This window comes from Corvus hawaiiensis, chromosome 20 (genome assembly GCF_020740725.1).
Source record: "Corvus hawaiiensis isolate bCorHaw1 chromosome 20, bCorHaw1.pri.cur, whole genome shotgun sequence".
In the NCBI taxonomy this organism is placed as follows: Eukaryota; Metazoa; Chordata; class Aves; order Passeriformes; family Corvidae; genus Corvus; species Corvus hawaiiensis.
The window spans coordinates 701,680-715,646 of NC_063232.1; the positions used below are offsets into that span (position 1 = coordinate 701,680).

Here is a 13,967-nt window from a genome sequence, read left to right on the forward strand (position 1 = left end):
AGACATTTTTGGTTTAAAAAAATTAATATTTTAAAATTACATTTTAGTCTGTAGTGTGGGTTACAGTGACTTCTTTTGCTGTTTTAAATTCTGACTCTCCACCTTTACAAGTTTGTCGACTCTTGTACTTTCCTAAGGAGAGCCCTTTCTGCACTGACAGCTCCTTGTTTTACCCTCTTGACTTTTTTAAAAAGAAAATATAAAGTTGGATTGCATGAGCAAAATGAGCCTGTGTTAAAGAATAATGGTAAAATAAACTTTAACCAGTTTCAGTCCTTCCTGAACAGTGAGAAACCACTACAAAACCTTATGTAAGACTTACTATTCTTCCCATGCTTGTCTGAGCCATAGTCCATAATGTGGTCATTAATCAGACAGCATGGTTTTGCCCTTCAAAGGCACTTCCATGCCTTACGCTGCCAACTGGGTATCTGTCCGTCAACAAAAGTTGTGGCAGCTTATTTTGTGCCCAGTTGGATGTTTTAGAAGGTGATACAAGCTTGGCCAGAAAGTTGTTGCACTAACTGGCACCAAGTAGTTAGGAGAATCACAATTGCTAAACTGGAACTAAGCACTGGAACATTTCAAAATACAATATTTACAAGAAAGGAAGGAATGAACAGGCAGTTTTGGTTTAAAGTTGGTAACTCAATTCCTATTCAGGCATGATCCCAAAGGTAAATACTTACAGATTTGGCCACTGAGAACAAAATTAATTTTAACAGCAGTTGAACTGATCAGTTCAGAGCTGGAAAGAAAAAGTTCTTTTGAGACTGTGCCTTTCCGAATTTTCTTTAAGCCAGGAGAAGTCATTTTCAGGAGAATAGAGAAGTTTGAATAGCACCTAAACCAGGGAGGTTCCTATCCAGCATGCTCCAAAGAATATTACTCTAATTAGTCTGATCATGCTTATTAATTGTACAGAACAAGGTAATCTGGCCTCAGCGTGGGAAGCATGTTTCCTCACTGGTGTAGGATTGCAACAGCCTGAGTGTTTCATTTGCAGTATTGCATGTCTCTGCTGTGTGATACCAAACCAGGGTGTAAGGTAAGACAGCTGCCCTGTGGCTTTGGTTCATTTATACAAGTGGTCATTAGGCCCAGCTCTAGCACTCTTTGTCATCCTCAAGTTTTACCAATTACAATTTTATATTTTGTATTTCTATTATGTTTATTATGTTTTACATTTGCAAACTGGTGACGTTGAATATTAGCATTAGGCCTGATCCTGATGCTGTAGAACTGCATGAAGAGCATCCAAGCAGTGGTGATTCCTTGTCAACTAACAGATCTTCAGGATCTGTCAGTAGCCAGTTCTTAATCTTTCATGTGCTCTACGAATATTGCGTAAAGCAAATTTTACACTGCAGGGCTGTGCCCCCAAATTGTTCTGCACAGTCACCTGACACTGCTTCTGCCTCATGCATCAATCAAAGCACGAAGGGGAGAGGAACAGAAACAGAAGTGAACAGAACAGGACCGGCTATCACCGCTCACGCAATGGGACTTTGCAGCTTGTGTTTAGAAAGAACAAAATCCCAACAATGCCCAGCCCCAGCTCGTCAGAAGCGATCACATCAAACCAGCAGATCTCAATAAGAGCCAGCAAGATGTGGCTGCTGGGAAGTGACTGCAGCATTGTCCGTGCTCACCCACACAGCTTGGCTGGGGCCGCAGGGCAGCCGTGCCCGGGGCTGCTAAGTGTTCCGAGGCTCTGAGTGGCTGTGAGCGGGCAGGGATGGATGGACGGACGGATGGATGGATGGACAGATGGACGTTGGCTGGTTTGCCTGGGGCAGCAGAGCCACTCACGCTGCCCTGGACACACCAGGCACTCCCATGACCCACTGGGGACTGAGGGGAGGTGTGACAGTGCCACGAGCAGGGAGGACAGCTGTGTCCAGGAGTGGGGAGTTCTGCCCCTGCTGCAGGCACTCGGGGCTGGACTCACAGGCCTGTGCTGCATTTGCCAGCTGGGAATCTGGGAAACCTGGAAGGGAGGACAGATGCGACCGAAGAGTAAGAACCTTTTGACTAGCAGCCATTCACTTGGGTGCCTTCCTGGACTGATGTCACAACATGAACTAATACGTTTTGTGGTTAAGGAGGTTTCAAAAGGCTTCCAATTTCTTTCTTATTTTGGCATTCTTATTTTTCCTGAGATCATGAGGTTTGACTAGGATGGGGAATCATAAATTCCTGAGTTAAGACTTCTAAGGGTGTAATACTTCAAAGTAATAAAACACATCTCCAGCCTGTATACTGGGGAAAGAGAGGGCAGAGGGGGAAGGGGGAGCCAACCTGTAAACAGCAACAGCTCAGGTAACTCTTGCAGTCCTTTAATTAACACTTCCAGTCTCTGGAGCCCAGCTTTGGTGCTGTTTAACTAGTTCAGAGGGATTGGGATCATAACTGTTGAGCTGTGGGGATTTGCTTGAAAAACACTCGCAATAGCAGGAAAAAAAATAAACTGGGAGCAGTGGCATTGTGTCATCTCAGCTTCATCAGGGTTCTGCTGTGCATGGGGTCAATTGCCAAACCTGCTAATGCAGAGTGAAGATTAATTGGCTTTGGTTAGCCTTTGCTTCACTATCCGAATATCATTATCAGGAATGTAAATGATTATGCAATGCAGAGAAATGCCACAATAGTCTCAGTGTCTCCTTTTATACTTGTCTCTTTGTGAATGGGGCTTTATCTAAATGCAAATGTGATTTCAGCCTTCTGATTAGGACATTATACAGTCATCCATTCCAGAAAAGCACAATTAGTGGATTATTTTATTTCTGACTCGACAGTTCTTGGTGTAGATAGTTTGTTTGTTGTGCTGTACATGATATTTAAGTTATCAGAGGGAGATTTACATTATTAGTCAGGATTATAGCCAGATTTTGTGAGGTCGAGAGTTTTTGCGTGGCAGATAAAACTGGTAACATTTGTGGGATTCGAGGGGAGATGTTTTTAGAACAAAAGGCAACAGTGCAGATTCATACTGTGCTTCATTGTCCTTTTTGTGCTGAGGAAGGGGCAAATCACAGTAGTAGCTGTGCAAATTCTCCAGTGCACTGGGGTGCACAAGTGCAGAGTGTAGGATTACCTGTTGTCAGGGTCTAGTCCCTGTTGAGGTGTGCTCATACAGGGCACCAGTATCTTAGAACTTAACAATGGGCAGGTCATGAGATTATTTCTTATTAAACAGCCACTTTACCAAAATAGCCGTCAAGTTTTCCATGTGCTGTGGTAGATTTCCAGTGAAGTTTTCACTGGATGAAGTTACATCCTAAGAAAAACAGCTCTTTGGTGATAAACTTCCCTGGTGAAGCTTGCCCATGTCAAACCATCTGTAGCATTTTTGAAGCTGTGAATATGTGGGAACTCAGGGGTTTGGTTTTTTAATTTGAATATGAGAGCCTCATGGAGGGAGTTTAGGTTTGATAATAGATGGGGTGAAAATTTCCATCTTCAAATCTTATAGAAAGTCCAGTATTTATGGAAAGGCAAAGAACTTTTTTTCTCAAAAAAATTCATCAGTGCAAATGTATTTGTCACACAATTTGAATTCAACAGCTCATCATTTTCCTATGAAAAATTACTGCAGTGGAAAATTCTTAATTATCTATAGTGAAACATTTTCAATTCCATTGATCAGCTTCATCTTTCCGTATCCATATGTTTCCATGACTGGTTCCTTCCTCTCTCCCAGAGCTGCTTTTCTTTGTGCTGGAGCAAGCTGTCCTGGACAGTCCCAGCACATGAGGGATCTTTGCATTTGTGACAGGAAATCTATTGCACCACTTAGGTTTAATTAGAGCACAGTGACATATGATGAGTTTACACATCAAAGCCTAAAAACAACTTCACAAATTGGCTCTGGTCCCAAAGTGTATTTTGGGATCTGTATTGAATTTTGGGATGTTTCACTCTATTTAGTGGGAATATGTGAAACACAGGGTCGGGTTCTTAGGGTCACTGGAATTATACCAATTCTTACCAGCCAAGGATATAGCCCAAAAAACCTGTATGTAGAGTTAAATTTGGGTTCAGATCAACTTGAATACAACTACATATTGCAGTTTTCTGTATTGGATGATAAAAACTTCTGTCTCCCATGGAGAGAAGGGCAGGGAGTAGTTCAGTCTATATGTTACGAATCACATTGTGGAGTTGCTTGTCTTTCTGCTGCTGGAAGGGGAATGCAGGGATCTCTCAGCTGACTGTTGGGTGCGTAATCACCTCCCATACTTGAATGCCAAAGTGAAATTAATCCAGAGCAAAAATGCATGGAGCCCAGCATAGGTTTCACTGCAAAGAGAAAATTATATTTTACAGAAAAAAACGTTGGAAGAAGACAAGAGATTAACGTGTTGAAGCCTGGGGGTATTTTGATCCCATTATGATGGACATTTATAGGTGCATAGAGAGGAGATTTTCCCCACTGCAACAAGATCTAGTCTGTGCAAATATACAGCCCAGGCATGTAATATCTGTGGTGGTGTACTCTGAAATACATTTGGCTAAAAGACTTAAATTACTTAAGAAAAAGGGAAAAAATATTCCAAATAATGAGTAGGTATCATAATAGGTGCTAAAATAACAGCATGCACCTACTTCATTATTCAGTTGCTTATTTATTATCTTTATTCTTAAGAGTAATGATGTAAAAGTGCTTTTTTCCAAGTGTTAATTTAGTTCTCTGCAGATGGCAACCATCTGTTAAATGACAAGGCATTTACAGTCTTTGATTAGCACTTTATAGGACTTGGATGGACTTACTGTTACAATATGTAAGTATAGTTATGGAAGTGAAACTTGGTTGATTTGTTCTTTTCCTTTTGCTCTTACCAAAAAATGAAAAATTTAAAACCAAACAACGTTTTTTCCTGTCTTCTCATATATTCTTGTTGTTTCCAGCTGAAGCCTTGAAATTCTTGACAGAATGACAATAATAGGAAATATTGTTACATTCCAGCACCATTTGTAGCCATTATGAGCGTCCTCATTCTAAAAAGACACCATGTGGATGAACTCCTAGGGATGCTCAAGGAAAGCACTGAAGTTTGAAGGACTTTAAGGATCCTGGCTTAGCAAGTAGGAAACTCCCTGTGGGCTGTGATGCACCTTTGAGTACTTAGAGAAAGTTGCACTGGGAGTCTTGTCTGTAAAATACTGTGACACACGTGGCTGTTCCCATTACAAAGTGATCCTCTGGAGTGAGCTCCACACTTTGTGTTTTACTGCTTTGAGCAATGACAGCCAACCCCCGTCGGTCCATAAACTCAGAGAGTTCTCATTCATTTCACATTGGGGTTTCTTCTGAAGTTTCTACAGGTTATGCTGCTGAACCTCAGTTCGCCGGCCCTGTTCTCGTTGTGTACTATTACTTTGCGCTTTTGTTTCCGTGTTGTCAGTAAAATTCATGGGCTGTTGTGGTTTGTTTTGTGTTGCAGAGCCCGGCCATGTCCCCGCTGCCGGAGGCGGAGCTGGTGCGCAGCTCGGTGCAGCTGTACCGGTACCTGCTGCGCTGCTGCCGCCGCCTGCCCCAGGGCCACATCCAGCAGCACTACCGACACGCCATCAGGCAGGTCAGCGGCACGGCTGGGCGGCAGCGCCCTGCGGCGTTGGGGCTTCTTCTGCTACTGTTTGAACCAGCATAACTTGAGACGTTAGTGGATTTGAAGGGTCATAGTGGGAGTGTGTGAAGGACCATTTCTTTTTGCTTGCTTTGAATCTGAAACCTATTTTTCTTGGCTTTCATCTCTAATTCTTGTGTTAGTCAAGAAAGTGAACAATCATTACTTACTCCATAAACACATCTTTTATGGTGAAACCTACTGGTTCCTTGTCAGTTATTTATATATCCCCCCATCTGGGTAAACCTCATCTGACTGTTCATATTCCATACTTCATATGGAGGTTATTTCATGCCTTTGATCATACCTATTGTCCTGTGTCTTTCTAGTTTTAACATACCAGAAAATTTCAATTGTTGTTCTGAATTGAAGTTCTCTGGGTTTTTTGTTGTTGATGTATGAAAGGAGTAGAATACTTAACATGAAATTGCATATGACCGGATTTGTTATGGAAAGAGCACGGCCAGGTGCTACAATGTGTAATTTTACCTTTTCAGACCAACAGTTTATTTTTCTGAGAATTAAATGCTGTCTGTATTTTGACAACTGCTGTGTTGACAAGTCAGTGACACTTGGAATGTTGCAGAGTTTCAAAGTTCATGCTGATGAAGACGATCCTGAGCGAATCCAGCAGATCATTAAAAGAGCCATTGAAGATGCTGACTGGGTGATGAATAAAGTAAGTGCTTCGGATTGTCTGCATTTTGGTTTCAGTTCAGAACAAAGAAGAAAACACTGGAAAGCAAGTTCTGAACAGCAAATTGTTGTCCTGGATGTTGAAGTGTTGGGTGAAAGGAAATACCCAGCCAGAAGGTATCTGTGATTGTGACAGTTCTTGTTTAAAATTTCTCTTGTTCAATATAAACTAATGTTGGGTTTTTTTCAGAACCAATAGCAGTTTAGATTGGTCTCTGTGTAAGTCTTTGTTTGGTCTCTGTGTAAGTCTTTGTTTCCATAAAGAACTATTAAATATCAGCAGTGGTGGCTAGTATCACTCTATTATAGGAGAAAAAATTAAAATACAGCATTTCACAAGCCACATCTTGCTATGCATCATCTCCTTTCCTAACAGAGTCTGTCCTCAGACAATTTACACAAACTTCCAGAACTATTGTTTTTCCTCAGACCTTGCCCATGGCTGCAGAGATCGGGGATAGATCACACAGGGGCAAAGCTGTGGTGCTGGGCTCCCCTGTGCCACAGTTGTCAGCCAGTGGATCTGCCCCTGTGCTGTCAGACTGGTTTCTTAGATGAAAGAATGAGGATTTTTTCCATTAGACAGCTGAGAGTCACCTGTGCTTCCTGGGATTTCAGTCTGGCCTGGGGAGTGTGATACCTTAACATGGTGTATAATGAAGCAAGTCAAAAGTTCAACTTGCTCTCTGAATATCTGTGATTTAATTTACTAAGTGACTCTTAAATCCTTTTCTCTGCCAGTCCATGAAATCCAAATGGGAATTGTTACAGGAGCAAGCACAGATTAGTCACAGATTATGATATTTTAGCAGTAACCGAATCCCACCCAGCAGGTACAATCTAGTGAATAAGTGTGCCCGAATCACTGTTTTATACTCCAAAAGGAAAGCCTACAAAATTTCAATCTAACTTAAAGAAAATGGATATAAATTTATGTGGATCAGAAGAAGATCCTTGAAGAAGTAAATCCTTGTTGGTATGAACTATTACTTAGTTGTGTGCTCTTTCCCACAAAAAAATTTTCTTTTTTTTTCAGTATAAAAACCAGAAGTAGAAGAGGAAGGATGAAGCCAAGAAGGACATTGGTAAACATCCTTAGAGGACTTGCAGTCAAGCCCAGTACTATATTAGAATTATTGGAGTTATTGCCTGAAGTTTTCTCTTGGATAATACAAATACAGTAATTTATATTTCACTGGGATGTCATGAAGCTAAGTTAATATTTCTGAAGCTATTTAATTTTGTAAATTAAATTATATGGTCCAGGTTAAAACTATTGTATAATCACAAACTTCTAAGTTAAAGCCCAAGATTGCCTAAGATTTGAATAATTTATTCCAGTATACTGTTAGGCCTGGATCAACCTTGGCAGCATGTGATAACTTGTGCAGGTTCTTTGGGGACAGGGTTCCCCTGCGTCAGTCACAGTGGAGTTCGGGACTGAGCGTTTCATCCTGTGTGTGTGACACTGGTTATGGCAGGCACTCTGCTGCGTCCCATCAGCCTGCTGGGACCCTGGCTATTGTCAGAGTGCCCGCTGAGGGGGTCAGTGCCCGCTGAGGGGGTCAGTGCCCACCGAGGGGGTCTGTGCCCGCTGAGGGGGTCAGTGCCCGCTGAGGGGGTCAGTGCCCGCTGAGGGGGTCTGTGCCCGCTGAGGGGGTCAGTGCCCACTGAGGGGGTCAGTGCCCACCGAGGGGGTCAGTGCCCACCGAGGGGGTTTGTGCCCGCTGAGGGGGTCAGTGCCCACTGAGGGGGTCTGTGCCCACTGAGGGGGTCTGTGCCCACTGAGCGGGGTCTGTGCCCACTGAGCAGGGTCAGTGCCCACTGAGGGGGTCTGTGCCTGCTGAGCAGGGTCTGTGCCCGCTGAGCCGGGTCAGTGCCCACTGAGGGGGTCTGTGCCTGCTGAGCAGGGTCTGTGCCCACTGAGGGGGTCTGTGCCCACTGAGGGGGTCTGTGCCCACTGAGCGGGGTCTGTGCCCACTGAGCGGGGTCAGTGCCCACTGAGGGGGTCAGTGCCCGCTGAGGGGGTCAGTGCCCACCGAGGGGGTTTGTGCCCGCTGAGGGGGTCTGTGCCCACTGAGGGGGTCAGTGCCCGCTGAGCAGGGTCTGTGCCCACTGAGGGGGTCTGTGCCCACTGAGGGGGTCTGTGCCTGCTGAGCCGGGTCTGTGCCCGCTGAGGGGGTCAGTGCCCACTGAGGGGGTCTGTGCCCACTGAGGGGGTCAGTGCCCACTGAGGGGGTCTGTGCCTGCTGAGCAGGGTCTGTGCCCACTGAGGGGGTCTGTGCCCGCTGAGGGGGTCAGTGCCCACTGAGGGGGTCAGTGCCCACTGAGGGGGTCTGTGCCCACTGAGGGGGTCTGTGCCCGCTGAGGGGGTCAGTGCCCACTGAGGGGGTCTGTGCCCACTGAGGGGGTCAGTGCCCACTGAGGGGGTCTGTGCCCACTGAGCAGGGTCTGTGCCCACTGAGCCGGGTCTGTGCCCACTGAGCAGGGTCAGTGCCCGCTGAGGGGGTCAGTGCCCGCTTAGCCGGGTCTGTGCCCGCTGAGGGGGTCTGTGCCCGCTGAGCCGGGTCTGTGCCCGCTGAGGGGGTCTGTGCCCACTGAGCCGGGTCTGTGCCCGCTGAGCCGGGTCTGTGCCCGTTCAGCCGGGTCTGTGCCCAGGATGGCGCAGTCACTGCCTGTGCAACGCTCTGCAGCTCAGCGGCTTCACAACGCTTTGCAACACTCAATAAATGTCCTTTAAGCAGGGGAGTCCCTGTCCTTTTGAAACAGCCCACCTACCCAGTGCCAGGCTGGGTTTTCCCGAGAGGGCTCAGCGCAGGCCCGCCGTGTGCCGGCCGTGTGCCGGCCGTGTGCCCGCCGTGTGCCCGCCGTGTGCCCGCCGTGTGCCGGCCGTGTGCCCGCCGTGTGCCCGCCGTGTGCCCGCCGTGTGCCGGCCGTGTGCCCGCCGTGTGCCCGCCGTGTGCCCGCCGTGTGCCCGCCGTGTGCCGGCCGTGTGCCCGCCGTGTGCCCGCCGTGTGCCGGCCGTGTGCCGGCCGTGTGCCGGCCGTGTGCCCGCCGTGTGCCCGCCGTGTGCCGGCCGTGTGCCCGCCGTGTGCCCGCCGTGTGCCCGCCGTGTGCCGCTGCGCTGGGTGCAGCTGCGGCGGGCCGCCTGCAGGTGGCGGTGCTCGCCCGGCGGCGCTGTCCCGGGGGGCCGGGAAAGGACAGAAATTAACTCCGGGCTCACAACAGGCGAGGAGAGTGTGACGAGAGCTGTAACAGAAATGGGGCTGAAAGTGCAGTTCATAAAGCATTGTATCAAAAAACTTCCTTTTCCCTGCTAACCCTCCTCTCCAGGAATTCCTGCTCTCTGTTATTCTTCCTTCTGCCATCCCCACTATTGTTCCTCTCTCTACTCCCGTGTCTTTCACATGACCTTATACACCCCTAACTTCTGTTGTCTTTGTTTTACCAATCCCTTAAGGCTGTTCTAATCTTGTCCCTCTACCTCACTTATTTCTCCTCCTCAAATCCTTTTCTGTACCAGAAGATACTCAGTATTATGCAGGAGCCAACCTTCTGCTTAACTTCAGATAAAGCAGGAAGGTAATAGACTTGCTCAACACAGTAGGTGGTTTCTTCCATGTGAGGAAAGCCACTTGTCTTTCTACTTAGGTACATTTGTTTTTTTGAAAGTGCAGCCATTCTGGTTTAAACTTTCAAAATAATTTGGTGCAGGGCAGAGCACAGAAAGCTTCAACCTTGGCAGTTGACAAGGAATGTCCAGTATGATGCTGAACACTAATAAAAAAGCTCAAGTATTTTTGATAGAAGCTCTCTGAATGTGTTGCTTCTGATCAAGGGCAGCGAACAGGTGACCCATACTGTTCTCCAGGTCTGTTCTCTGTGTGTGGTCTGTAGCATGGAGATGCAATGAATTTTGTATCACTGCAATAGTGATTAAAAACTCTAATACTTAGGGGGATTAACAGCATATGGAAGCATGGTTTCCTGAACTTTAAATGTGGAGTGCTCACACTCCTCTATGGCTTCAATTGACTTTTGGTAGTGTGAGATGTAATATTTTGTTCAGTTACAAAACAGGATAATTGCATGTGTTTAAATCATTCTTACATGCCTGTTATTTAATTTATGGCTAGTTCAAGAGGGAAAGGACCACGGAGCTGGAAGGTGCAGCCGTGGCATGTCTGCAGCTCCAAATGTCTGAGGTACCAGCTGGGATATGGGAACGTCAGACCAAAGGTATGATAGATGTAACTGATATGGAGGACCAGGATCTGTGAATTACAGGGTTTGGAAAGTGCTAGAGCATTCAATTCTCAGTAGAGTGCAGACGGGGAACGTGGTTGGTGAGGCAGAAGACATCATGACTAAATATTTTGATAGTAGTGATTCAACAGGAGGCATGAGGAGATGTCTGAGGGATTTTTGTTGGGGGGTTTTTGTACAAACATAATCTGGTTTTCAAAATAAAAAAAACTTTTAATAGAGTCAAAGATAATTTTTATTTACTCAATATACAAATAATTTTCCAGATGGTGAGGAGATATGATGCTAACAACTATTTACTTCCTTGTAATAGTGAAAGTAACCCCAGTGCCTCAGACATATTTCTGTAATGACTGAACTGAAGAGCCATTGAGCTGCAGAGCTGAGGTTTTTATCTTTTCGAGACATTGTACAAGTTCCATTCTAGCCCACATGTAGATGAGAACCTGAACTCTGAAAGGGATTTTGGGCAGAGCTTCAGTACTTTTGACCAAAATTACTATTCCAGAAACTTCTGCTCAGAAGTCATTTAACTCTGGAGTTGCCCAAATTTATCACTCACTGATCTGTCTGACCTGAGAGTTACACGGTGAATTGAGTTCTCTTCACCTGTGTTTGAGCAGCACTCTGCCTCTCTGCCACCCAGCCCTGCTGAGCCTGAGGAACTGTTCCCGTGGTGCCACTGTGCTGGCAATTGCTGCCCATGGTGAGAAAGACACGGTCACAGGCACCGTCCTCCCGGGTTCTGCCATGGCAATTGGGAAGAAAATAGCAACCCCAAATAGACTGGTGCATCTGCGTTCCCATAATCAGTCCTCCAGAATCTCTGAACGTAAAGATGGTGGGTAAATGAGGCTGTGTTGCATTTTGTAATTACTGTTGAAGAGTTTAAAAAACTTGTGATGCTCATGAGGCTGCTGACAGAGCAAGGGATACTGTCAGTGAAAGGACACAAGTGTATTCATAGGCTTCAGTTTCTTTTACTGCAATGAGGAACCCATTTCTGCACCAGTTCTGGTAAATGATGGGCTGTTGATAGGTGGTTACAGTAAACAAATGATCAAGGGCCAGTCAGAGGTGGTGTCAAAGCCCTGGGTTTGTGGCCTCGCTGCATAAGCATTCGGTCGCCACCCTCAGTTTCAGTGTGGAAGAGTATCCTGTGCCATTGGCTAGCCCAGGGTTTTCGTTGTGTTGACACAAATGTAATAACTATATTCTGCCAACAACACTTTTGCAGCTGGTTCCACTAAGACCTTGAGTCAATAACTTCTCCTAGATACTCCACAATTAGGAGTTGAGTGAAGTTAACAGTTCAAAGGCTGTGTATGGGCAGCTCTTGATTAAGATAGTGAGGATTTCACTGGAGGCTTGTTATGCAAGAGCAAGACAAACATTAGAACAAGGAAAGACAGTTGGGAGACTTCTGACTAATAAAGAGATATCATGCCTTACATTCTTGAAGTATGGAGAAATTAATCATTTAAATCACTTTACACACTTATCAACATCCAGTCTAAGGCCAGAACCAACACTGGTCCTATACTTTCTGTTTTGTGTATACATGGCCTTGGAAACCTAAAGCTGAAATTGTGTGGAAATAATCTGTACAATACAAATATGGAAGTAACATGTCAAAACATGGAGCAGTAGCAGTGGGTTGGTCAATGTATTTTGTTTAGCATTTAGGTTCCTGCTCTTAAGCCCACAGAGAAATGGTAAAGACCACTTTGGTTATTAGCAGCCTTGGAGCCTCATGCAGAAGCTTCCCCGTGTAGTGAAAATCTTTCCCTTTTATTTAATTTTGTAATTTATTTATTCATTTCAGGTTTTGGTACGGACAAAATTGTAAATTTGTGGTTTATGTAATATCCAGGATAGCATTCTGCCCTTCACATGGCCAGAGACAAATACACTTCTGATCACATTCTTGTGTCAGAAGTGTTACTGATTTCCATTCACACTCACCACCAAAAGTCATTTGAGCCCTGTGGGTACTGAATAGAATATTTCCAACCCAGGCTAGGCCTTGTTTAGAACCATTTGTCAGTAATGGAATATTCTTTAAATCATTCTTTAGCACTTTGTAAACTTTCTCACATGGTGGGTTATGTCACAGGCATTGCTTTTTGTTCAGGGACACTTGAGCATGAGGACTTGATGCTAAACAAAAACCTCTCCTCCATGGTGTTTGGCTCATTTTCAAATGTCATAAGGAAGTGATCTTTACTGTGATGCTGTAAAGAGGAATACACACTATTTCTGGGAGAAACAAATAATATTCACTCACATCTTTTTTAAAGGAAACAGTTTCTTATTTGTAATAGCTTTTAACTTGGCATTATAAATTGCGCCTTCATATAAAGCTCTGATAAGCTGCAAACTGAACAGGCAGCACATCTGTGAGTCTTAAATATTCCATATCATATTATCTATTCATTGTGAGAGTCCTTGACTTTAAACTGTAAGAATGAGTCTTTAGACCTTTATGTTCCACAATGTCATGTCCCTCAGTGTCACCCCAAAGAGGTGATTTGAGGTGAGCAGTGTCTTGGTCAGAGCAGTCTAAAGCAAGTCCCGGACACACGACACTGCTGGACACAGACCTGCACTGCCCACTTGGTCTGTCCCTTTCCTGCAGCCTTGCCTGCTGATGTACCTCTGCTGGAGCATGAGCCAGCTGGTGCATCTTTCAACTTTTGTATTATTTGATTAATTTATCTTACACTTCTGTCAAGCCAGCTTTTATGAAATAGTGTTAACTGAAGTATACACTTGTCATCAAGTACTCCTTTCAGCTTGTGATTAAGCAGGGCAGACACGTTAACTTTAAAAAAACCCTGCTCTTTGAAGACTGTTTTCTGTTTTCCTCACAATTGTGTTTGATATTTTAAATAGTTTTAAAAGTTTCGAAGCAGAGGGAGGCATCTGTCACTTGCACCTAAGAGCTTAGCAATGTTTGTGTTTGTCACTGCGGGAGAGGCCCCTGCCATTCCTCACTTCACTTTTAGAGCCTGCAGAGGAAAGCTCTGGGGCTGCTGTTTGCTGTTCTCACCTGTGGACACTGAACTTACCCATTCTGTAACTATCAACCTGGGTGACTTTTGCCCCAGAAGAATCTGCCTTCATGTTTTGCATGAATCCATTTTGAAAAGGATTAACTTGATTTTTGTTTTTTTAATCAGCAGCTTCTGAGCCAGCTTGGTTTGGGTGCTCCCCAGAACCATTCAGGCAAAAGATTTCCCAGCCCATTGAGTCCAAGTCGTGCCCGATCCCCACCTTGTCCCCAGCCCAGAGCACTGAGTGCCGTGTCCAGACCTTCCTTGGACACCTCAAGGGATGGGGAATCCAAGCCTCCCTGGGCAGCCCCTTTCAACG

General features: G+C 45.2%; 1 protein-coding gene across 6 annotated transcripts in view; it reads left to right on the plus strand.

The window, feature by feature from the left end:
• LYRM9 (LYR motif containing 9) overlaps nt 1–12,896 on the plus strand; it is a 29,154-nt gene extending 16,258 nt beyond the window's left edge. For 5 of the 6 annotated variants that reach the window (XM_048324227.1, XM_048324229.1, XM_048324230.1 and 2 more), the window contains 3 exons: nt 5,448–5,582; nt 6,217–6,309; nt 7,363–7,646. In XM_048324227.1, the coding sequence (XP_048180184.1) occupies nt 5,457–5,582; nt 6,217–6,309; nt 7,363–7,380 (237 nt within the window). In that variant the 5' untranslated portion in view covers nt 5,448–5,456 and the 3' untranslated portion in view covers nt 7,381–7,646. Of the gene's footprint in view, nt 1–1,792; nt 2,020–5,447; nt 5,583–6,216; nt 6,310–7,362; nt 7,647–10,462 lie in introns of those variants that run through there. The other variant, XM_048324225.1, reaches the window with a different exon arrangement.
• Nucleotides 12,897–13,967: the final 1,071 nt, after the last annotated feature.